Raw genomic sequence first — 25,976 nt, forward strand, 5'->3', positions numbered from 1 at the left:
TCTGTCCCAGCCTGCCCCCTGTTGAGTAGGTGGGAAGGGGAGCCATTTGGAGGACTTGGTCCCAGTCTAGGTGCTATTTAAGTGAGCGGTTGATTTTAGCTGTGGTGAATACCACCACCCCACAGGCTAGTGTCTGCCATTGAGAAGTATCATCTTGTCATTTTCAATCCATTAAGTGATACATTATCACATTATTATTATACATACATATATAACTATAATTTTAGTCAACTTTTTTTTTTTTTTTTGAGACAAAGAGTCTTGCTCTGTCGCCCAGGCTGGAGTGCAGTGGTGTGGTCTCGGCTCGCTGCAACCTCTGCCTTCTGAGTTCAAGCGATTCTCCTGCTGCAGCCTCCCGAGTAGCTGGGGACTACAGGTGTGTGCCAGCACGCCCGGCTAATTTTTTCTATACTTTTAAAAAGTCAACTCTTAATTTCTAGCCTCATATTGAAAAGTGATAGGGTTCAAAAGTAATATCTATTGGCTTTGGAAATAATATTGTATTTAGTATCATATTTAATGGACATTAGCAGATTTAGCTGCTTAATAATGGCTGGAGGCAGTATTAACCTTTGGTTGCTGTCTTGTGGCCTGCAGATGTTTGTAATGCAAGATATAGGAACTTGATCCCTAGGAGAGTAAAGCTAAGGTTCACTCTAAGAAAGCCACAAAGCAGACAGTCTACATGTTGAGGATTAAATGTTGATTTTACGTGGGTCATCATTTTTTAAAGTCCATTCACCTTATTTTGTGATGAATATTTAAGATTTTGAAGTACATCTCCTCTTATTTGCTTTGTAGTTCTTGTAAGGAAGAATTCCCATTATAGTGGGGCTGGGGAGATAACTATTATTTTTCCTTACCATTGTTTTCTTAATATAAAGCAGACAATAACAGGATATTTAATGAAATATGTCATGAATTTAATCCTAGACCAAAGCAAAGTATTTTCAAGGTATTTAAAAAATTTATTTTCACATAGATTATATTAAAATTCATATCATTTAAGTTAAAATTTTTTAGACAGTTTACTTGAAATATAAAACATTCTTCACTGATGTTAGAATTACTTTGTAAGCTATTTTGCATTTCTTAGGAGGCAAAATAAGTTTTCAGAAGGATTAACATGTGTTAAACTTTTTAATATTTCATAAAAAGATAGTGTTGGAAAAATGCAGTATTTTTTCATTTACTTCCAAATGTCTTGTATTAAACTTTTTTTGACCTAGTAGATGACTAGTACAAATAGAACTTTTAAAGATTAGGATATACCTGCTACTTGTAAGGTGAATTTTTTTAATGTTCAATTCAAATAATAAAATACATCTATTTTTGTATTTTCTGTAACAATATAAAAGTAGTTCTCAGATTTCTTTTTCTATAAGATGAATTTTTGTATCTTTACTTGGCAAGTCTGAAATAGTGGTGGTTCTGGGGTTGATTCATGTATTCGTTTTTCCCACTGTCTGACTAATTCTCATATGTGGTTTTAATTTTTTAATAGCAAATATATATTTTCTATGTAAATAGTCAGCGTGTGTGTGTGTGTGTGTGTGTGTGTGTGTGTGTGTGTTCCCCCCCTCCTTACTATGGAGATTGTGCATATCAGTGCGGAGCTTGGGGAAAACAGAAAAACAAACATGACCTTTGATCCCTCCAGAGATAACATAATCTCTTAGTCATATAAAGATAAGGTCCATCTCTTAGTCATATAGACAAGATTTATATCTTAGTCATATATGGCTATATACATAAATATGTGCATATTGCCAGAGATTATTAAAGCATGTACATGCATATGTAAATAATTTTTAAAATGAAAGAGAACCCTATAACACCTTACAGGGTGGCTATGTTCTTTTAAGGTTTCGTGGGGACCTCACTGTAATTCTAGAGCCAGCACCTGGCTCGGGTTCACCCATGACATTTTCAGCTGATCTTTCGCTTGTTTTCTAGTTGACCTTCAAACAGAAAGTTCATAGCCTCTTCTCAGCTGGTAATGTGATTTACTTCTTATGTCTGGGAAGTCAAGACTGTTGCTGAATTCATTGTTTTAAGGGGATTGAAGTCCTTGGTTTAATGCCAGGACGTTCCCAGCTGACAGAAAACTAAATCCGCCAACCCTAATTTCAAAGATTACCAGGTTTGTGGCTCATGGACATCTTAGATCCTAGGTCGAGCAACTCTTAGGCTGTTCCTGGAACACCACGTACATATGGGGTTGTGTATTGATTTTAATTCAAGTATCATTTTAGCATTGATTGGCAAACACCCTAGTGGCTTTCAGTCAGAAAAATTTGGTGCAGCAACTAACCTGCTGCTGCTTCTGACTTAAAGTCAGTATTTGAGTTAATGGTTGTTTAACTTTGCAATTTTGACTCTGTGTTAAAATGTATACTTTTTCTTAATTTTCAAGATAGGAAGTGAGGTGTGCTCTTCAGGTTCTCGGGCTCCCAGCAGGGAGGTTATGAAATATAAATGCAAGGAGACACTGGATGAGCGCCACACAAGGCAGTATCACGGCTCACTCCCCCAAGAAGGAAGCACGTCATCATTTCTTACGCCGTGAGAAAGAGCCATCCTGTCACAGGAAAATGAGATTGAAGAATTAGTCTGATTAAAAACAAATTACCAGAGTTGCTGTTCAGTTAGCTGGCCTGCAGAACATTAGCAGCTGTGGTTGGAAAGCCATCAGGAGTTTCTCTCAAGCAAGACCAAGCTGGTTTCCTTCGATTCCTGTCTTGTGCCCCAGCCTGTTTTATGCCTTTACTACCCTCACTTTAGCTTTTTCCCGGTATGAAACAATGGCAAGGTAGAGGAAGAGTTTATAAATTCCTTCTTACTAGGAGTGAGATTTTTTCTTTATAGATAATAGTAATCTAAAAGTAGAAGTAGTGTAAATAATTCTTACAGCAGATAATTCAATTGGACATCAGCAGTTGTGCTATCTGTATATGCAAATACTCTAAGAAATTTAATATTTTATCAAAAGGCACAATTCCAAAAATGAAATCTAATGACTTGTTTCCATGGTAACCACTATTGAAATATGTCTAGCCAGTGTGTGTCTTCCCATAATTTTTCTCTGAGAGTTTCAGGGAGTTCATTAAATTTGCTTTCCCAACATAGATAGATGATCGATCAATCGATAGAGATAACAGATACATTTTTCCCCCTAATGGAGATATGAGACTATTACAAAATTCTCTTTAGCTTCATATAGAGTATGACTTCATTCTTAGACATGAATATATTTGGCTCAGGGACAAGCCTATTGTTTTATAAATTTAGTTTAAACCAGTAATAAAGCCAGGTTAGTAATAATTTCTAAAACAAGAGATTAATCTTGCTTCGTAATGTTTTCTGGTATTTATATATGGAACTGTTGGATTGCACACACATTGATTTCTAGGATGACCAATGTCCTTTTAAAATTGAAATTCATTTGCTGTTCCTTTGAGACCTTGTTCGATTTCTTTATTGCTCATCCACCATTGTCTTTGTTATCCACCAGGACCTTGAGTGTCCGTCCACCTTGATGGAGTTCTGACCTGGATTTGATCAACACCCCTTTGTGGCCTTTCTTCCTTGTCAGAGGTTGTGTGCTACAAATACAATGAAAGTCACAACTTATTTATTCAGAGATCTTGACGTTTCCCAGCAGGTTCATTCGGAAAAGCTGACTACAATGTTTCCAGAAATACAGAAGAGATTCCATTGCATTTTACATTTAAGAGAAAGTAAATTATTGGTTTGTTTTGGTAAATTTTTCACCAATCTCAAGGCCTGTCATGTCACAAAACAAACAGATGTGGTCAGATATTCTAGTGATATAAGTGTGCTCTCGCCGTGAGTATTAACATTATGGCAGGGTTCATGGAATTTTTCTGGTTACATTCAAAGGGAAAACATTTTGTAAAGTAAAGTGGCAGGAAATAGATACTGAGGAAATAAAACTACACTGGGTCTGACAACCTGGGACTTTCATTTTAGTCTACGAAGTTGACAGACTAGGATGTCTCTGAACCTGTTAGATATGGTTGGTCATAATAACATTTAATTGTTCGTTGAGGAGGGAAAACTATTTAACTTAAGGGCCCTTCCTCTGTACTTTCAAGCTCTCTCAGACTTCCCAAATGAGAGCACTGAGTCGGGCGCAGTGGTTCACACCTGTAATCCCAGCATTTTGGGAGGCCGAGGCGGGCAGATCATGAGTTGAGGAGATCGAGACCATCCTGGCTAACATGGTGAAACCCCATCTTTACTAAAAATACAAAAAATTAGCCGGGTGTGGTGGCAGGCTCTTGTGTTCCCAGCTACTCGGGAGGCTGAGGCAGGAGAGTCACTTGAACCCAGTGTTCTCACAGAACTCACTTGAGTGCAGTGAGCCGAGATCGCACCACTGCACTCCAGCCTGGGTGACAGACAGAGACTCTGCCTCAAGAAAAATAAATAAATAAAAGCACTGACCCTCCTGAGTCCTGGAGAATGGGTTTGCACAATTTCACAGTGGAATCATGGACATAGTATAAGTGTGTGTAGTTTTCAATTTTAATTTGTAGTCTCAATTCTTTCGAGAAGTAGCTGAACAGTGAGAGGCACAGTTTTCTGAACAGTGAGCTAAAGTAGGGTAGCTTCATGCAATCAGTGGTTTCATTTCCTGGAATCCCACAGACTCTCTTGTTTGCTTCCTCCTCTATTGCTCTGTGTTCAGGCTTTACCATTTCTCTTCTGGACAAACACAGGAAACTCTTTACCTGCCTCCTGCTTTGCACATGTGGCCAGCCCCTTGGTTCACCTTCCATACTGCCAACCAAATGTTCTTTCTAAAGGCAAAACTAAACATCATGGCATGACTTTGCTTAAAATCTTCTGAACACTTCTCTTCCTTTGCAAGGCGTCTAAATCCCAGAGTGTCTCAGACCTATGTATCTTTCCAGTCTACTTTCTGTGCCCTGTGTAAGCTGTTGGCTTCCCAAGTGCTTTGTGCTAATTGCGTGAACTCTTTCTGGGTCCCACCCTGCAGGCCTGAGCTCCCTCTTGGCTCAGGTATGTCTCTGGCCTAGCATACCATTTCTAATCGTTCATTGACGTACCTTCCTGACTAAACTCTTAAAAGCATTTTGAGCACTGTTTCTTGCTTGTTTTTGCTTAACAAATACCGAGCCCAGCACATGGCACCTAGGTGGTGCTCAATAAATGTTGGTTATAGGAGTGAATAAATGAATGAAGGAATGAGTTAGTGTTTATATCACACAGGAAGCAGAGATGAAGGAGACACTGCATTTAGTTAGTAAAACAGACTTGAGCTGCAATTAACAGATTTCAACAAGAGTGAGGCTGGTTGGTTGCTGGGTGGTCCCCATAAGGACATAGCCCTGGTGAATAGCCACAGGACCAAAATCAGTTTTATTAGTTCTTTTAGAGAGATGTGACTTGCAAGAATTGACTTATAGTTACATTTATGGGAGATTAATTCATAATTGATATGCTCATGTATTCCTTGACAATGAAAAGAGGAAGGCCAGGCAGCACAACTGACATGGGTCATTTGCTCAGGCCACATCCTGCTGGTAAGTAAGTTCATTCAGGAGGCCCAATATTAGAGCTTACTAAATTCTAATATGAGTAAATGCATCCTTTCTAATTGTCTCCAAGGGATTGTCCATCAAGCTGGATTACCCAGAAGAATGATTGTTTTCTTTTCCTGTTTAAAAACGTTCTTAAATAAATAAAAGTTTTTTGGAGACAGGGTCTCACTGTGTTGCCCAGGCTCAAACTCCTTAGCTCAAAGGATCCTCTTTGCCTCCACCTCCCGGGTAGCTGGGACTACAGGCTTGTGCCACAATCCCTGACTTTTTTAGTTGAAGGGCATTTCTCTATAGAACACTGACTTCTACACAGTCCTTAACAGCCATCAAAACAGTTCTACCTTTTTAATAATAATGGCTAATTCTTTTTTTATTTTTTTTTCTTATTATTATACTTTAAGTTCTAGGGTACATGTGCATAACGTTTGTTACATATGTATACTTGTGCCATGTTGCTGTGCTGCACCCATCAACTCGTCAGCACCCATTGGCTAATTCTTGAATGTTTACTGTGTTGGGCACTGTTCTAAATGCTTTGTCTGCTTTGACTTAATCTTCACAACCCTATGATGTAATTACTATTATTAGCTCTGTTTTTATAGACTGGGAAACCGAGAGCAAAGATGTTAAGTGATTTATCTCTGTTCTAAGGGGTGCTGGAATTTGAACCTATGCAGCTCTACTCAATACCTTTGCTTTTAACCACACACTGATCTTCCTTTCTATGAATGCAACCAGCATTTCTTGGGTTTGCTTTGTGTGAATTCGTTTAATTCTCCTAGCAACTTCTGCAAATTAGGTGTGAAATCTCTTTTGCTTGCAATCAAAAAAAAAAAAAGTCTTGGTTTTTTGGTTGCAAGCAACAGACTAAAGCGAAAAAGATTTTACCATGTCCTATACCTGAGCTATCTTTGGGTCAGGTTGCTGACTATGATGATGGGTGCCCCAGTTGGTGTGGGGAGGGAGAACTTTTCACAAAGGAAGAGGAGCCAATGATGGAGAAACAAAATCACATGAAGAGGTGGAAGTTTAAATGACTTGCCCAAGGTCACCCAGCTAGTGAGTGCCAAAGGTGGGATTTGGCCCTAGGCTGCCTCCAGCACCATCTGGGTTCACTCTGATTTGAATGGACCCTTTGCAAACTGTACATCCTGCTGCTGCTGTTCTTTCGTCAGCAGGTTATGCTATCATAACCATAACATGTATCATTTACTTTATTCCATTCTGGTTCTAAGGATACACTGTGACCACCTTCCGTGAACCTGGCTGTTTCCCAAATGTAGTGCACATTGTTTTACTTAATTCTAAACTATCTTTTAGGATAGTTACATAAACAGTTTAGTTCATCTAAAATTTTAACTAAAATTTGTAGTGCTTTCCACTTCTGAAAGTGGCCTTTTTTTCTGACCTGGCCGCAAATTCTGGAGAAGTCTTGACTGAAGCTCTGTGAGCAGACCAGAGCTTTTTCAGGTTAAGGTTTATGCAAAACATTGACCTTCGTGGAAATTTTGATTCTTGATCACTTGGGTAAGCAAGTAAGTTCATGGAAATGCCCATCTATTCACTGTCACCTCACAGCCCTACTGTACAGGTCCTTGCTGGGGAGCATGCTCTCTGGAAGGTGGCTTATACTTTGCGCTTCTGAATCTGTTTGTGAGGAAATGACAGTATTTTTCCGCACTTGCACCACTGACTGAAGCGCTGATCCTTGATGTGTTTAGTTTTTACCTGTGCTCATCTCTACATCAAAAACAGAGGAAGCCACAGGAAATTGCTGCCTGTATTTCCAGGAAACTTAACTACATCATCGGCTCCCCAATCCGCACAACCCCGAAGACCCCAGTGCTGGCTTCAGGGTTGCTGATGCGGGTGGTGATAAGGGGCTGGGAGTGTTCTCATCCTGTTCCTCTGCCAGTGAAAGCCCAGAAGAGACGAAGGGCTCTTCAGACTAACAGGAAAACCCTGAGTCTGGTTCTATAAGCACTCAGTCTCTGAACATGCAGACAGTGTGGGTGAAGTGAGGGATAATTCTGTCCCAAGGCTGGTGGTCTTCTTTCTTTCTGCCCAGGTGTGCTGTCTTGTCCCTGGTCCATAGGGCTGTGGCTGGCATTCTCTCTGATCACAGAAAATTGAAATGATCCTGGGAAAATTGTCACATGAGCCTGCCCGTGGATGGGGTCAGGAGAGATAAAGACCATAGGTTTTACACTGGCCACCAGTAGTTCTTTAAAGAATTATAATAACATAATTGTAATACCAATCACTGATATTTATTGAGCATTGACATTGGTGTGCCAGGCATTTTGTTAAGGACCCTATGAGCATTAATGTAACCCTCACATAAACCCCAAAAGGGACTCTTTGCTATTCCCAGTTGTCAGGCGAGGTACCTGAGACTCATAGAGTTTAATACCTTGTCCAGGGTCATATAGCCATTAAAGGACATAAAACTTGAACCTAAATCTATGTCATTCCAAGCCAGCACTATACATAGTCAAGTAGGTTTTACTGCAGGGTGGAGTGGGGCTGGCAGCCTGTGTGCACAGGCAGACGGAAGCAGACAAGATCCATCCAAGGCAGGCTGAAGACTTATACCCAGAGAAGGCTTTGGTGTAGATCTGCCAAAGTGATATTCTCACGTAGAAGAAAGGATTGGGTGATAGTCCAATAAATATCACAGGGAGCTTATGTGTCTTCTGGGGCCTGGCCAAAGTCATGAGTGCAAGCTCCCAAATAAAAAAAAGGTGGCTTCTCACCTCATCATGATCCCAGCTTCCTAGCATAGCACTCTTCTCTATTTTAGCTTATCAATCCAAAATGTGATTAAAACAAGTATGAGAAATTGATGTTGTTTCAGCTTCTCTGTGAACTGAAACAAATTCTTGTTGAAGCATGAAATCTCCTGCGTCGTGGATCAAAGAGAGATGGTCTGGAAGAGAAGCCCCCATAAATATTTGAGGCTTAATGAAGGCTATCTATTGAATAATACCCCCGCATTATTGTAAAAAAATTTAATTTGGCTCCAGAGATACTCCCCAGTAAAGCAGACAACAAAAAAGTGAGAAAATGAGGCTAGGAATTAATAAAAGATGTCAAGAAGACCATTTAAGGACTTGCTAGAGACAGGCCATAAATGTGGTTTTGAACTTTTTGGCAGCTATTACGAAGATGGAAAGAGAAGTGTCATGGGAATCAATTTTCAAAACTTAAAAGTTCTCTTAAAATTCTAGCAGAAAAATAGTTTGCAGCTCTCCACAGGTATTGGCTAGCGTTAGTTTAAAGTGGTTGACATGCAGCCCTACTGCACACCTCTTTATATTCCATTTGTGTTTAGGACTAGAAAAACTCACAGAGTAGATCTATCATATGTGTACTTCTGGATTATTTCAAGATTGATAATCTGGTTTGTGTATTATCTCGGTCTTCATTTATCTTTCCTTCTGGGCCTGTTGTTCATCTACTGGACATTTCTTATTATCATTTCTGCTAAATTTTAAACAGGGAAAATAAAAATAAATACACAATTCCAGCTATTTGCAGAGGTGATTTTAATGCTTTGTCAGCTAAAGGGAATTTCAAGAGAGATCTTTCTACATCAGTCTACTCATAATAGACCTCCTGGCTATCTTGGGTTGAGCCTGCCCACAGGTGTGCTCGACCTGGGCCACAGATTAAGGCAGGTAAGGGAGAAACACCTGCAGAGGTGGTAGGTTTTGACCCCATTATACCTAAGACAAAGGTCAGTCGTTGTGAATTGATACAGAATGTGAAAAGGGTAGAAACTGCTGATTAAAACAAGGTGTTTTGATTATCTGGTTTTCAGTAATAAGTATTTTCCTCTTTTCCAGTTATAAAGAGTTGAAAACCTTGCAAGGCACTCTTGTATAATTGTGTCCTTAAAAGGTTTAGATAACCGGGCTTTCCCTCTCTGTCTCTCTGGACCCAATATATTGTGTCTATTGAAAGTTTGAAGATCAGTACATTTCCTCCTGTTTGGAAAATAATAATGCCTAGGTTTCATTAGAATTCTTTTTATCTCCAAGGCTCTCTTAAATATTGACTAATTAAATAAAAAAGAAGGAAGTCTGGCTAAATAGCCTCACTTTGAGGATCAGCCCAGTGGACTTAGAATACCCAGTGATTTGCTGTGTCTTTGAAACAAACAACTGGAAATCTTTTATTATTGGCTGTAATAGCAAGTGGCATCTCTTATTATGTTTGGCAGCTGACATTTCAAATTGCATTTTGGTGGGTTGTTATACATGAAATAGTAGGATATGAGTAGACTAAAAATGAGAATTTGCAGCCCAGGGATGACATGAAATATCTAACATCTAGGGGTTGCCATGACAACTCATCAGGATGTTGCTTTGTGATCTTTTGGATTAGGCTCTGGCCCAGGGTCACTGGGTTGGAATTGGAGAATGGTTTGGTAACAGAATGTGAATGTTGTACCTTTACTCAGTGGCATTTGAATTTGCAGTTTGGTCATGTTGCTAAGGTCAAATAGAAATGACATTGAGGGAATATTTAAATTCCTGCAGAACCTAGGCAAGGTCACATTTGTCAGCAAAAATACTCAGATGGAATAGTCTGAGACTTAGCAACTGAAAGACAGGATTTCCTGTCCTTGGTAGATAGATTAAAAGTATGCACATATCCATTTATATATGCCTATCCCTGAACAGTTATATGTAATGAAAATTTGGGAAATTAAACCCTTTTTATAATTGTCTTCTGTTATAAAATTGGAACTGAACATCCCTAAGAAAACAGTTTGGCTACAAACAAACCACAGCTGCTTTCTAGTGCCCTGTGTCCTCCCTTTCAGTTGGAAATGGCCTGCAGGGTGTGGAATTTGGACCAGGGAAGGGAATTCGGCAGAGAGAGGAAGGAGGCAATTGGGAAACAGGGTACCACATTCCTCATCCCCCACATTGGCCTTGACCACAAGGACAGCATCTTCCACATGATAATGCACCTCTCAGGCATGCTTCTCACCAGGGATGATCAATGGAAGCAACCTGGAAACTAAAGAGCTCTGTTCCTAAGTCTGATCCCAGTTCTGCCACTCACACTGTGATCTTGAGCAAAACACATTTCAACTCTGGGTTCCCCTAGGAAATGAGGGGGCTGAGTTTCCTCTGGCTGTCAAGTTCTGCTATTTATCATCATGTGGGGGCAGAGCCTGGTCTCCACATAGCTTTTCTTTGCCATTAAGCCCACATTCCCATCATAACTTTGCAGTAGAAGTACCGTTCATGGTTAGTGGGACCTCTTAATAATTAAAAGAAAGAGAAAAAGGATTTCTTCCTATCCCCGTACCTTTTAAAGTTGTGGTTTTCTGAAGCAAAGGCTGCCATGCAGTGAGGAAAGGATGAAATTCCAGACAGAAGACAGTCAGTTGCAGTAAGTTGTCGTACTACCAGTACTGTCAGCATCAGCTCAGCTTATATTTATTGAGTATTTTCTATATGGAGACAGTGCTAAGCCCTTTATATACATCAAACTGTTTAATCCTTAGGACATATTCACATGTACACATGTATAGGTATGATGCATGTGATTAAAATTGAGCATTTGCTGTGTACCAGGTGTTATGCCAAATCCGTACAATAATCCGCTGAGGTCAATAAATGGATCAGCCAGTGAAGCCTCACAACAAAGGAGGTGTTATCAGTTATCTCCGTTTTTACAAATAAGGAAACTGAGCCATAGCTAACTAGTGGAGCAGGGATTTGAACCCACATAGTATGGCCTCAGCACTCTCTCTGCCTGTGGTTCTCCTCACTCATATAACATAACCACACATGGGGAACTTTAGAAATACAAGAATCTTGGGGCCCCATTCTGGATCCGTCAGAATCTCGGGGATTGTGTCCCAGACCCAGGTTTGCTAATATGCAGCCAGGGCTGGGAACCACTGCCTCAGATGGAATACCAGGGTTATGTTGTTGGAGAGTTGCTTGTAGCCCTACAGCCAGCAGATGACTGACCTAGGACTTGCATCCAGGCTGTAGGCTCTCAAGTTGAATATCTTGATGGCACAATGGGCAACAATTCAGTTGTTGTTATCTGGGCTCATATCTACCACCATGCCTACTTTCTCTCTCCTAGTCTACATCCCAAAGCCACAAGTTAATTTAGGGCCATTTAAAGACTGTAGGCTACACCAATTATGAGAATCAGAGCACAAACTTCTTGTTGCAGCCAAACTAGTGATTTCCTACTTAAAAGTTTCAGAGGTAACCTTTGCTTTTACCTGTCACCAACTTAAATGTAAGTTATTGTGCTCTTTCCTCATTGAGCAAAATCTTGTACTGACAGAGTCTAGGACAGTGGTTCTAAAACTTTGATGCACATTAGAATCTCCTGGGGATCTTTAAGAGCTACAGATGCCTGGCTTCCACTCCAGACATTTTTTTTTTTCTTTTTTTATTTGAGACGAAGTCTCTCTTTGTAGCCCAGGCTGGAGTGCAGTGGCATGATCTCTGCTCACCGCAACCTCCGCCTCCCAAGTTCAAGCAATTCTCTGGCCTCAGCCTCCAGAGTAGCTAGGATTACAGGCGTGCACCACTGCACCCGGCTAATTTTTCGTAATTTTAGTAAAGACGGGGTTTCACCATGTTGGCCAGGCTGGTCTTGTACTCCTGACCTCAGGTAATCCGCCCACCTTGACCTCCCCAAGTGTTGGGATTACAGGCGTGAGCCACTGCCCGGTCTCTGATTTTATTAGTGTGGGATATGACCTCGACTATGGGAGTTTGTAAAGCTCTCCAGGTGATTCCGATGTGCTTCACAGTTTGAACAGTGGTTTAAGAACTTGGTCTGTGAGTTCCCAGATGTGTTGACTTGAGAAGACTGTGGAATCACCTCATGGATAGAACTCACTTTTTAACTCTCTGACAGTGTCCTTGCATTTCAGCTGGCAGGAATAATATGCGTTTAATTCCACCCATTTCACTACCTGACTTGGAATTGTACCTTACTGTCAAATGATGGTTTCTCCCCAGAGGTTGTTCTTATGCTTAGGCTCATGCAGTGATATTGGCAACATGTCTGTAAGATCCCTTTGTAAAGTTCTCGGTCTCATTTGACTCTCTTATTTCCACTATAGCATATTTTTTGTGTTATTTTACCTTTCAAAACTTTTTTTTTTTTTTGAGACAGGGTCTTGCTGCCACCCAGGCTGGAGTGCAGTGGTGCCGTCTCGGCTCACTGCCCCCACCACCTCCTGGGTTTAAGCAGTTCTCCACCTCAGCCTCCAGAATAGCTGGGGTTACAGGTGTGTGCCACCAAGCCCAGCTAATTTTTGTAATTTTAGTAGAGACAAAGTTTCTTTTCACTGTGTTGCCCAGGTTGGTCTCGAACTCCTGGTTTCAAGCAATCGCCTGCATTGACCTCCCAAAAAGTGCTGGGATTACAGGCGTGAGCCACCACGCCCTGCCTAAAAATGTTTTTATGATTTTAATACATGTTGCTTTTTTTCTTCCAAGAGCAAAATAAACACCTCTTCCATGTAATGCCTTGTAATAATAACCCACCTATGGTTCTTTTCCCAAAATGGCTGACCATCAGACTCACTGTTGGGAGACAGCAGCTGACATGTCTGTAGTGTTTAACAGCTGATAACGTCCCACAGATAGATAGTGATATGGTGGAAAGTTGGAGATTATGTAAAGAAGAATTGACTCAGACTTTATCCTCAGAGATTTTAGTAAAGTCAGATTAACATAATCAACTGGAAAATATAGATGTATTATAAAAGTATATTAAAGCAGAAGTGTAAATTTGTTGGCAAGTTTGCAAATGTACTGGATTAATCTAGAAATCATTTTTGCAGTAAGTCTTAAATAGATTTTTAAATGGAGAGAGATGTTATTTTGTGGATAAAAAGAGACAGGTAATTTACAAGTGGAACAATTCTTGATAAAGGCTGGGAATGGCAAATGGAGTATTGCAGGCCACTAGGCCAGCTAGCTAGGCTGGTATGAAAAGTATAAAACTGGGTATAGCAGATAATGAGGAAGGATTGCTGAGGTGGATAGAGCTAGCTATTGCGTGAGATTTGATAGCAAGAATACTTTGGAAGAGTTTTTTTTGTTTTTTGTTTTTTGTTTTTTTAAAGAGAAAAAGATATTATCAGGAGTTTCTGTTTTCCTTTGTGTGGTTGTTGAGTCTAGTTGATTTCTAGTCTGTAATTTTGTTGGTATTTCAGATCACCAAACAAGGCTGGTTAGATGGGTTGGTTATGCTTCTCTTGAGGGTAAAGCTTTTGAAATTAACTCTGCTTCTTTAGGTTTAAAAATTTCTAATTCTGTCTTGTCTACATCTTGCTGCTGTAATCCCCAAGAAAAGAAAAAGGGGTTAGGACGCCTCTCTTTTGAAATGGAGGGGTCAGAGTAGGCAGGGGGCAGTCACTGTTGTTTCTCTTTGTTCAGGAATTAGAACATGTGAGCAAGTGGTTCCACCCCTCATTTTGTGAGCTGTTTTCCTCTGATATTTCCTAATTTTTCCCATGACGTTTCAGCCTGTTTCTTCACAAGATTGTAAGGCCTGAAAGACCCCATTGTTTGACAGGAGTGCAGGCTTGTGCACATTTGCTGATCTGGCTGCCCGGGGTCTGAGTGTGGGTGGTACACTGCCGAGGGATCGTGCAGATGGGAGAATGCGTGGAGCAGACTCCTGGTAGTTTAAACACTTTCTGTATGTTAGGAGTTCATAGCATGTCTTTTTGCAGACAGAAGATGCTGCATTTTAAAAACGTTCACAAACTGAAATCTCATTGACAGAAATAGGGACATTCCATTAGGCTAAGAAAAGTTTCTTAATGGCAAATGAAATGGATGAAGGGCTTATTCAAACTTCACTTCATCTTCAGATAGATTCACTTTTGTTCTTGCAATTCACGCACATTCTTTGATGGCCTCTCTTGGATTTATGCGCGCCTTTGGAGCAGCAACCTCACATACGATGCATGGCAAATCCTAGTCAATGCATACTTTTTCAGAGTGCAAGATGTTAATTATAGTAAGAGAAGGGAAATTCAGTAACAGAGGAATCCCAACTAAAGTTAAATACATGTTTTTGAATAAAGGAAGCTGAAGTTTAATATTAATGGGGTTTTCTCTAAATGAAGTTAATATATTATTGTTGTATTAACTTTTCAGGAGTTTGAGGCTGCAATGAGCTGTGATCGCACCATTGTCCTCCAGCCTGGATGACAGAGTGAGACCCTGTCTCTTAAAAAAAAAAAAGAAATTCTAAGGACTTGGGCTCTGTATTTGAGTAACAGTAATAGAGCAATAGAAGTCATTGCATTTATATAGACTTATAAAATAGCATTCACATTTCCAATCAGATTCACAAAATTCTCCCCTATTTTTAAATGTTCTCAGTGGTAGCAGTGACGCTGGGACTAGAGTCAGTATTATGAGTCGTTTATGCACATCTCTTCACAACTCCATGTTCAGTGAGTCATGCTGGCGGCTTGAAATCAGCCATGGTGGGAGAGTTTACACCATGGAAATCAACAGACACTACAAATTGGTGCTTCTCACCCTCAGAGCCTGTTTTTAAACATGTAGCAGCATACCACTGCCCAAAATGGAGTTGAACAGTCAGGGAGTCTCCTTTTGAGGCAAGTCATATAGTGCTTCCACTCAACCAAACAGCCAACATAAATGTTTTGAAATGTAGGCTGTGTGGCTCCTGAAGAAAAGTAGCTCCCCATTTTTCTCTTGGAGCCAAAGCCTTACTGTGATCATAAAGCTATTCACACTGTGGCCACCACCATCCTCCTGGTTGTCACCTCCAGATGCCTGGTTTCACCCGTTTCTGTAGAACGTCCTAGACCCACTCCTATTTTAGGGCCTTTTCTCTAGGGCAGTGGTTCTCAAACTTTAGGGTACATCAGAATCACCTGGAGAGTTTGAAAAACAGACTGCTGGGTGCCACTCTGGCATTTCTGAGCTAGTGACAAGTTTCAGGGTAATGCTGGTGGCCTTAGGACCCTACTTGGAGAACCACTGCTTGAACTGATGGCCTCTTGGTTTACCTCTCCCCTCCTTCAGCTCTCTGATCCACTTTTACTTTCTCTCAATAAGGCCCACCCTGACTCTCCTGTGTAAAATTGCAGCCTTCCTCCTCCACCACAGTTACAATTCCTGACTCCAATTTTTATTTATTTATTTTAAGTTCCGGGATACATGTGCAGGATGTGCAGGTTTGTTACATAGGTAAATGTGTGGCATGGTGATTTGCTGCACCTATCAGTCTATCACCTAGGTATTAAGCCCCACATGCATTAGCTATTTATCCTGATGCTCTCCCTCCCCAACCCCCTCTGACAGGCCCCAGTGTGTGTTGTTCCCCTTCCTGTGTCCCTGTGTTCTCAATATTCAGCTCCCACTTATAAGTGGGAACATGTGGTGTTTGCCTCACAATTTTTTTCATTGCACCTTTCACCTATTACCTTACAGCAAGTTTCTTATTTGTGATTATTGTCTGTCTCTCCCCACTAAACTCTAAATTCACAAAGATAGGGAATTTTGTCTGTTTTTTTTTTTTTTAAAGAAAAAAACAGGGTATCACTCCCATTGCCCAGGCTGGAGTGCAGTGGCATGATCACAGCTCACTGCAGCCTCGAACTCTTGAGGCTAGGCTTGGGTGATTCTCCCCCATCAGCCTCCCCAGTAGCTGGGACTACAGGTGTGCACCCCCATGCCCAGCTAATGTTTTGTATTTTTAGTAGAGATTGGGTTTTGCCATGTTGACCAAGCTGGTCTTGAACTCCTGGTCTCAAGTGACCCACCTGCCTTGGCCTCCAAAAATGCTGGGATTACAGGTGTGAGCCAGCATGCCCAACCTTGGTTTTTTTTCTTTTTTTTTTTTGTTTGTTTGTTTGCTTGTTTGTTTGTTTTCATGATGTATTTCAAGCCTCTAGAACAGTGCCTAGTGGCAGGTGCTCAATAAATTATTGAATGAATTAATGGATGAACAACATTGAGAAGTGAATGCTGTATTTCAAATTTTGGTCCCAGCCTTTTAAATTCTAACTCACCAGAGAATCTTAAAACACTTTCTGCAGTTGTGTTTCTCAGCTTCACTGCTCTTAGGATAATGAGGAATGGTTTCTGCCCTAGGCTGAAGTTTGGGAATGAACTTGATGATCCTTAAAATAGCAGGTGCACCAAATTGTTGTTCTTCCATTTACATTTTAACCTCAAAGTCCCTAAGCCAGTGATCTTCAAACTCTGGTCTGCAGAAGTTCCCCGGAGATACTTCAGAGGCTCTGCAAACATTTGATTTGCATTTCATTTTAATATATTTTAAACTATGTTTTATAACTGTGATAAAAGAAAATGCACACAAATGTGTTACCAAATTTTAACACATTCGGGCCACCAGCACATTGAATTGGACTGCCACGTTAACCTTGAAATAATGTTTTCCACTATTTTGGCTTACATATTTGAACTTCTTATAAATAAATGAATCATTGATTAGGAAGTTCCATCCCAGTATTTTTCATATTCCAGCCTGATCATAAATTGAACAGGCAAATTCCTCTTGTCACACATATTCAGCACACTTGATGACATGCCAGGCAGCTGTTCAGAGCCTCTGTGGGATGTAGGCTTCTGTGTAGATTAATGGCTAGTTGTACAATAAGTGAACACCACACACAACACTTAGTGACGGATATTCTGTTAGATTGTCATGTCTACCCACTCTACATTTTGGATACTCTGACTTTTACCTTAAATAGTTGTCAGATTATCATTAGTGATTAAAATTTGAAATAAAAAAATCTTGACTACTGCATTTTCTCCAAGCTTTTAGATTAGGTTGAGGCATATTATTAGATTATCAAATGAAAAGCTAAAGAACTGTTATAATTTCCAATACAACTATGCTTTACAATTCAAATCTGCTCATTTCCAGAACTGAGATGCTGAAATTTCCCATTGTGAATTCCAGTGCATAGGAATTTGAACTTCTTATAGTCATGTCAGTTTTGTTTCTCAGTTTCAGATATTAAGTAGTAAGAGTAGCAAATAGCAAGAGATTTGTCTGAAAATTTGAGTTTTGAGAGCAGAGATTCAGATAGTGTTATCTGTATTATCTAGGAGTATCAGAATTTTCTTAATACAGTACAACTAAATACACAGAAGTAAATCATATTCTGGATCACTTTTAAAAATCAATTGAGGCTGAGCCTGGTGGCTCATACCTATAATCCCAGCATTTTGGGAGCCTGAGGCAAGTGGATTGCTTGAGTCCAGGTGTTCAAGACCATCCTGGGCAACATGGCAAAACCCCATCTCTACTAAAAAAAAAAATACAAAAAATTAGCTGGGTGTGGTGGTGTGCACCTGTAGTCCCAGCTACTTGGGAGGCTGAGGTGAGATAATCACCTGAGCCCAGGAGGTCAAGGCTGCAGTGAGCTAAGATCACACCACTGCACTCTAGCCTGGGCTACTGCAGTGAGACCCTCTCTCAAAAAAGTCAGCTGATACAGGCCTTACTATCTGAAAACCCCACTCCATCTCACAAGTGTCATTGAATACATTATATGAAACAATTCTAAGTTATACTTTATGGAACATTTTGTAGGCCTCTTTGCATATCTGTTTATTAATGTACTTAATGCTCTGTGGTAATTTGTTTTGTCTCCTACACTATATTTGAGCTCTTTGAAAGTAAGAATTGCGTTGTGGCTTTGCTTCCCCAGTGCCCAGCATTGCCTAACATGTGGTGGGTACTCAGCACATGTTTATTAAGTGTTGGAAGTAAATGCTCGGTGCCACCAAGTGAAAATTAGCACCCAGGCAAAAGTTTTCTCAGCAAGGCGATTTACTTCTATAGAAGGGTGCTTCTCATGGATGGAGCAATGGCGAGAGGACACCGGACAAGGAAGGGGAAGGGGGTCTTATCCTTAACGCAGCTAGTCCCTACTGCTCTGTCTTTCTCCTATTGGCTAGAGTTGGACAGCACAGTCTAAGCTAATTCTGGTTGGCTATTTTAAAGAGATCAGGGGTGCATGCTGGAGTGGCAGGTTGAATAGTTTCGGCAGGAAGGACTGTTACAGAGCAGGTGACAAAGGATGACTAAGGACAGTGCAGGTGACTAAGGACAGAGCAGGTGACTAAGGATGACTAAGGACAGAGCAGATGATGGAGGCCAGGAGGGGGTTGTTTACTGAAACTAGGGGCAAGGAGACATAAAGAATGAGGAAGTTTTAAACTTTAAAATGGAGAACAAAGAACAGAGGAGCTGAACATACTGACATATTGGTTCTTTGAAGAGGAATTTACTATATCCTACATAAGTGACATTGCATTCTACTACAGAAGGAAGCAAGCTTGAAAGGAACAATGAAACTTCTTATTAAATACACAATCAGTGATCTTTCATTCTAAGCACAAATTTCAGCATGAAAAAAAATTTAATGGTTCTGTGAGTCCTTCACTTGATCCCTCACATACAGTCTTCTAAAGTTTTCTGAATTCCTTTTACAAGTATTTTCTGACTCTGACTCTTCCATGCCATCCTATTGCCACTGCCCTTGTCTGAGCCTTGTTCTCTGTGTCCCTTGCATGGACTGTGGAAGGCACCTCAGAAGCCCTCTCTCAGACCCAATGTTTCTGCTTCTCCACATTGTTGCCATTTTCTCATGAAATAAAGCCAAGCATATCCTTCGGTCTGCACTGCCTGCAGAATAAGGGCTAAACCTGTGCTTTCCAGTATAATAGTCACTAGCCACAGGTGGCTATTGAGCTCTTAAAATGTGACTTGTCCAAATTGAGATGTGCCGTTAAGTGTAAAATCCACACCCTGTTTCAAAGACTTAGTATGAACAAAATGTAAAATAGCTCATTAATTCTTTTTATATTGATAACATGTTAAAATAATACTTTTTCCAATAATATTAAGTAAATTTCTCCTTTTTCTTTTTACTTGTTTAATGTGGTTATTTAAAAAGTTTTAAATTACAGGTTTAGTTCACCTTGTGTTTTTGTTGGCCAGCACTGGTCTAAGCTATATCATGACATTTAGAGTTTCTTATAACCTGGACTCAGTTACCTCTTTGGCCTTATCTCCCAGACCTTCCTGTCCCTTGCAGAATTTCTCATAACCCCCAGACTTACCAACCCTGTTTATACTTCCGGGTTTTAATTTTTTTCACACTCAGTTTCTTCTTTCTGAAGTGTCCCTCCTTTTTTAGGTGTCAAAAATCCTGCTCACACTTTTAGGACCTGACTTAATTGTCCCTTGCTGGTGACATTATGCCCTATTTCCTCAAGCAGAATTAGCCACTCCCTCCCATGTAGTGTCTCTCAGCACCTCCATTATTGCGCTTGTCTTGCTGTTCTGCCATTAGGTGTCTTCTTAAGTAGACTCCTCAAGGGAGAGGCTGCAACTTATTTCTCTGATGACCGCAGGGCAGTACCTCGTGTATAGTAAGCACTTAATGGATGTTTATTACATTAACTTATGAACTAATTTTCATCCTGCTACACACACTGCTATTTTTATATACATCAGACCTTGATCATCTTAACCATTGGCCATGGAAAAAATTAGATGCTGAGGTGTATAGAACTGGACCTTTCAGCCTTAACCTCAATTTCAGGTTTTGTGTTACAATAAAATGGCTTTATTTTTCTTACTGGCTGGGTTATGATTTAAAAATTATAACTTTGAACTTACAAAATCCATGAATATTGTACAGACTAAAAGGATAAAAGGGCAGTATAAATTACTGCTTTTTACCTATCTCGCTTATAGGGATTTCATATAAGATTTTGTTTGAAGATTTCACTCAAAACAAGTTTGGAAAGCCACTGTTCTATTCCTAAATTTCATTTACATTTCTATACCAAGGGTTTCATTTTGGTTTTGATGAGATGGTTTCTACTGTCATGTTAGTTCACATAAGGCAAGACTTCTCAACTTTAGTTGCACAAAATTGGAAAACTTTTCAAAAATACTGATGTCCAGGCCTCCCCACTCAGGGATCCTTGTATAATTGAGCTGGAGGAAAAGGGCCCAGGCACCAGTGTTTATGAAAAGCACAAATATCTGTAATAAAATGATTCTGCAGTGCTTAGAAAACCAGGTAGTTAACTGTGAAAATCCTGAAGTTTTAAATTGCTAATTTTTCTTTCTTTTTATTAACTATATTGTCATTGTTTTTCTGGGAGTAAAGCTAATGCACTTTAAAGTTTGTATTATGGTTTTGAGACCTCAAACAGCATTTAATAGATGCCATCGTCTGTGAACAATTTTCCTAAGGCTTCTGAAATTAAAAATTCCCTTTTCTGTCACTCTCTAAAAATCTACATGCAGCAGAATTTTGATGTCCCTTATTGATAGAAATAGCTAACACAACACCTATTTCAGATCATGGAAATGAGGACTGACAAGGGCAGTGGGTTTAAGAAGTTTACACAGGTAGTGGCCTTCCTGGCACCCTTGTTAGCCTGAATAAACAGTCCTCCCCTGACAAATCCTCTGTAGCTCTGCCACATTGATAAAATCTGACATTCTGGTTAATCACTTTTTAATGATATTCTTTCTTTTTTCTTGGTATGTTAGAAACCAGCCCTTATTTTTTCAGTGTATGGGAAATAATTAACTTTAATTTCCTAATTCAGTAAAATGGGCTGATAATGCAGACCTTATTCTGAGGGGGACAGGAAGAAAAATGACCTAATTTCTATATATCAAATACATCTTCCTTCATACATTTAAAAATGTATAGAGTTATAAAGTACCTTAAATGCTGTAGAGGAGAAACTCTGGGGTAAATACTTTGAAAACATTGTGAAAAAATTCTATAAATTCTGATACCAGGTTCCATTTCATTGCTGTGTACTATTAAAAAGTGCAGATGTAAATAAGCATAAGTTTTGCAGGTTGTCAATTTGTTACACACGGCTGCATGTTCTTATTCTTCTAAAGTGTCATCTCTTTCAGTGTGGACTGTTTCGGGGGAAAAAAAAACTCAGAAAAATACACACTTGGGATCAAATCCTTAGGGCAGAAAAAAGAATAGAAACCTGTAGTTAAGTTGGTTATTTGCAGTGGTGGTGTGTCATCCTGTGTGAGACTGACGTCAGGCAGATTGAATGCAGAGGCAAACTTCAGGAGCGTGTGTGTGTGTGTGTGTGTGTGTGTGTGTGTGTTTTAAAGCCCCACTCCCAGAATATGAAGTGAGTATGAAGGGCACCACAGCAACCCTGGATCTCTCAAGAATGTACCTATTTTTAACATGCTGGATCGAGTGTCAGCACTCAGTAGGAGATGAGGAAGGGGTAGAGCCTGACTTGTACAGATTCCGCGGATGGTAAATGGCCCTCTGGCGTGTTTACAATACAGCTGTGCATTCTTAATGGCTCTGCCGCTGCCATGTCAGGTAAAGTTTTCTTTGCACGTGATGAATGGCAGAGAATTCTTTAGCAGAGGGAACCAAAGGAGCTGGGAGGAGGAAAGAGGAAGGGAAGAGCGGAAAAGAGAAAGAAAAAGAAACACACAGCTCCAGAGGGACATAGCCTGTGCTTTGCAGTTGCTTGTGTGGATAGAAACCAGATGGTAAGCTGGAACACCCGCTTGGCTATCTGAGGAGCCAAACATATGGTTAATGGTCGGGAGAAATAGCTTTCAGAGCCAGGGCTTTGCTGACTGCTTCATATTACAGATTGTTACAGTGTGTCATTACATTGCCAACCTAAGTGCTTAATACCCACTGCGGGCACTGGGCATACACTTACAAGAAGGACTTTTAGCTCTTTGCTGGCTCTAAACAGAGAAGTGACATCATAGAGAGGCTGAAAATGTCTGGTGTTGGAGGTGGGGAGAAGGATAATTTTGTAGTGGAAACAACAAATTTTTTTCTTTTTTTACAAGTCTTCACTCCACTGAAGTCTACTGTTTTCTGAGAACCTTTTAATACTAGACTGGTTCTCTCACTCTCTCAGTCTCTCTCGCGTGCGCTTTCACTCTCCGTGTGACACACACACACACACACACACACACGCGCGCGCGCGGAAGGGAAACTGAAATTCACAGCCCAGGCCATGTCCTCCAACTCCAGTGGATTTGACAGGCCCGGTTCACCTGGAAGCCACATCACTGCACTCAGAGGCCCTGCATTTGAAGTTTCTGTTTGGGGAGCTTTGGGCAACAGCAGGCCTGTGTTATCTAAGGAACTGCTGAGCCCATTCATCTGCTTTTCACGGCCCGCTTCCTTTTATTTTTAGCCAAATCCGTCAGGCCTGACAGGCGGGTAATTCGAGCCAGAGAAAGGGCAGAGCTCCAGGTCCTTTCCACAAAGCAATTCTTCTCCTCCCTCCTGGGAGGGCTCCAGACTTGGCCTGCTTCAGGCAGATGGATTTGTTGAGTCATGTGAGATCATTTACACAAAAACACAGTGAGGCAGTGGAAATTAAAAAAAAAAAAAAGAAAGAAAAGAAAGAAAAGAAAAAGAGGAGGGTGGGGGAAGAGGAAAGAGGGGAAGCCAGGGGAATGCGTGCTGCCCTGCTGCTGAGGAGCATAGGAATTTTGCAGTGAGGCAGCTAGACTGAGGAATGCCTAGAGTCATTTGTGTATAAGGTAATGTCTAGTTTACAGAGTGGGGCGGGCCAGGCGAGGACGGCGCCTCCAGCAGCTTGCCTCTGTTTAAAAGAAGAAGGAGGTGTTGGGAAACTTTTTAAAAAAATTTTTAGAACAACACCCACCAAACAAAGACCACACTGTTGACAGCGTTGGGTTCCAGTAGCGGTAAACTACCAAGGGGCTGGTTTACAGAAAATGAGTTTGCTCTGTGATGTCATACAAGTTTGCTTTGTCCTGACGCCAGCATGACACTGAGGCAGCAGGGGAGGGAGAACAGGAAAATTGGAACCGTGCTCTTGGTTAATGGTTTCCAGAGATTATTTAGCAGAACTTGAACAGAGGGAGGAAAATATTGTGGAGGATTGCTGCGAGGTGTACCATAATTGCGGTAGGTAAAACAAAGTCATTACTATGGTTTTCTTGCTCAAGAAGGATTGAGCAATGACTTCAAAATGCCAAGTAAGGTATTATTTTTCCCTACCACATTATTTATTTTCCTTTGGCTTCTGGGGCATTTTAAAAAAAGACCAACTCTTACATCATGGCAAACAGTATTAATGTTAGTGAATCAATTTTGTTTACTTGTTTATACCACAAGCCTTTAAAACATTCCATTAAAAAATTGTCTCCCGCTCATTCATGAAATTCTTTTTTTCCTTCAAATTTGTTTCCATGCATTAGCTTTGTTTGGATGGGGATTTTTTTTTTTTTCCTTTTTGGCTGGAGTAAAAGAATGCATAAAAGAGGCCGGGCGCGGTGGCTCACGCCTGTAATCCCAGCACTTTGGGAGGCCGAGGCGGGCGGATCACAAGGTCAGGAGATCGAGACCACGGTGAAACCCCGTCTCTACTAAAAATACAAAAAATTAGCCGGGCGCGGTTGTGGGCGCCTGTAGTCCCAGCTACTCGGGAGGCTGAGGCAGGAGAATGGCGTGAACCCGGGAGGCGGAGCTTGCAGTGAGCCGAGATTGCGCCACTGCACTCCAGCCTGGGCGACAGAGCGAGACTCCGTCTCAAAAAAAAAAAAAAAAAAAAAAAAAGAATGCATAAAAGAATAATGAGTAGGTCATCTAAATGTACATTCTTACAACAAATGTAATGAAAATATGCCATGTGGATGAGAGGGAATATTTGAAAACAGCAAGAAAAACAGAAATGGGGAGCATTTCAAAATAGTCACCTTGATTATTTTCATTATGATGCATTTCTGCAATTCTGCATTTATTTAGAACCCTATTGTGCAGCTGTTTCTTTTAGCCACCCTAGAATGTAGGTCAACATCAACATGGTTCCTCATATTTTGTTGGTATTTTAAAAGTTGAAACATTTTGCAACTTTTTCCAGACCTATATATACTTAGGTTATTTAGACAGTTTTAGTGACCATAGAACTTCACATGTAAACTCCTTCTGTTAATAGCTACCACTGAATTTTGATAGTTGGCACTCAGATCACACCTTGACCTGGAGTAAACAAGGCACTGGTGATGTTGATGATAACACAGTCCAACATTGAATCTGTTCCACTTCTTCCCAGGCAACTCTGATGATCTTACTCTGTGTAAGGTACAGCTTTTACTTTGCTCAAGGAGAGAACTGGTATATTTTTATGGTTGTTAATTGTTTACATTTTGGGGACCCCAAGTTGCATGATACCACATTATTATCATGTGATTATGAGTTGGCATGACTTTAAGTCTGCCTATATCCCTGAATGTTCCCTCCCCGTCAGGGTTTCCCAATCTCAGCACTATTGACGTTTTGGACCAGATAATTCTTGATTATGGTGTCTGTCCTGTACATGGTAGGATCTTCAGTAGCATCATTGGTCTCACCCACTAGATGCCAGTAGCACCCTCCCCCAGGTCATGACAACCAAAAATGTCTACAGCATTTCCAGATGTCCCCTGGGAGGCAAAACCACTCTGGTTCAGAACTTCTCCTCTTTCTTACTCTGGTTTAGAAGCTCACTCTTTACATCATGAACTGACTGCTCAGTTACTTCTAAGATTGAATTAACAGATATGAAATAATGTTTTAAGTCAGAATTCCAAGTTAAGTAGAGTTTTTGAAGGTGCAGGCAAGAGTACTTTTGAGTATGGTTATGCAGAACAACCTCTCTCTTGGAATTCCGACCTTAGCAGGTGGATCCCCTCAAGACTCCCTTGTAGTGAGTTTCCCAGTGCTGTTTAACAGGAAATGACTCCACCGTCTGAGCCAAGGAAAGTTGACATTAGCAGAAAGGGAACTTCCCCCTAGTCACCCGAGCACAGAGCCCAGGCCCCAGGCTTACCGCCTGTATATCCAGCCCCAGAAAGAGGGCAAGGCAGCAGCCACAGTTCTTTCTTGGGAGCACAGCCGACCTCCTCCCCATCCCGGCGGCTGTGGTCTCAGAAGCTGAAACTCTCGTTAATAAGGAATGTGGAGCTTTCCACAGCTAAGGCAGGCATAAATTTCCTCTGTTTGTTTTGTGAGGACTAGTGTCAACTGCTGTAATGAGATCAGAGGAGACCCCAGGGTCAGCTGCTGGAGCCGCTTTCTGTGGCTGTTCTCTTGGCTGCTTGCTGTCGGAGAACACAGTGACTCCCTGCAGACATCCCTGATGTGGTAAGGTGGTTGTGCCCTTGTTGCATTTCTTGCCGTCTTTCTACTACTTCTCTCATTCTACTAAAACATCAGTGTACAGTCATCCAGTTCTAAATCATGGAAAAGTTAATGGAAGGCAGATTCCACAGAACTGAGGGCAGACTTAGTTGGGTGTGGAA

General features: G+C 40.7%; 1 protein-coding gene across 10 annotated transcripts in view; it reads left to right on the plus strand.

Moving 5' to 3' along the window:
- Window positions 1–25,976, plus strand: part of LOC105496587 (BTB domain and CNC homolog 2) — a 368,815-nt gene that overhangs the window by 55,993 nt on the left and 286,846 nt on the right. The window contains exon 1 of one of the 10 annotated variants that reach the window (XM_071096713.1): window positions 1,018–22,014. The exons of 8 other annotated variants lie outside the window; for them this stretch is intronic. In XM_071096713.1, the coding sequence (XP_070952814.1) occupies window positions 22,008–22,014 (7 nt within the window). In that variant the 5' untranslated portion in view covers window positions 1,018–22,007. One more of the 10 variants, XM_071096718.1, reaches the window with a different exon arrangement.

Source organism: Macaca nemestrina, chromosome 5, assembly GCF_043159975.1.
Source record: "Macaca nemestrina isolate mMacNem1 chromosome 5, mMacNem.hap1, whole genome shotgun sequence".
Classification (NCBI taxonomy): Eukaryota; Metazoa; Chordata; class Mammalia; order Primates; family Cercopithecidae; genus Macaca; species Macaca nemestrina.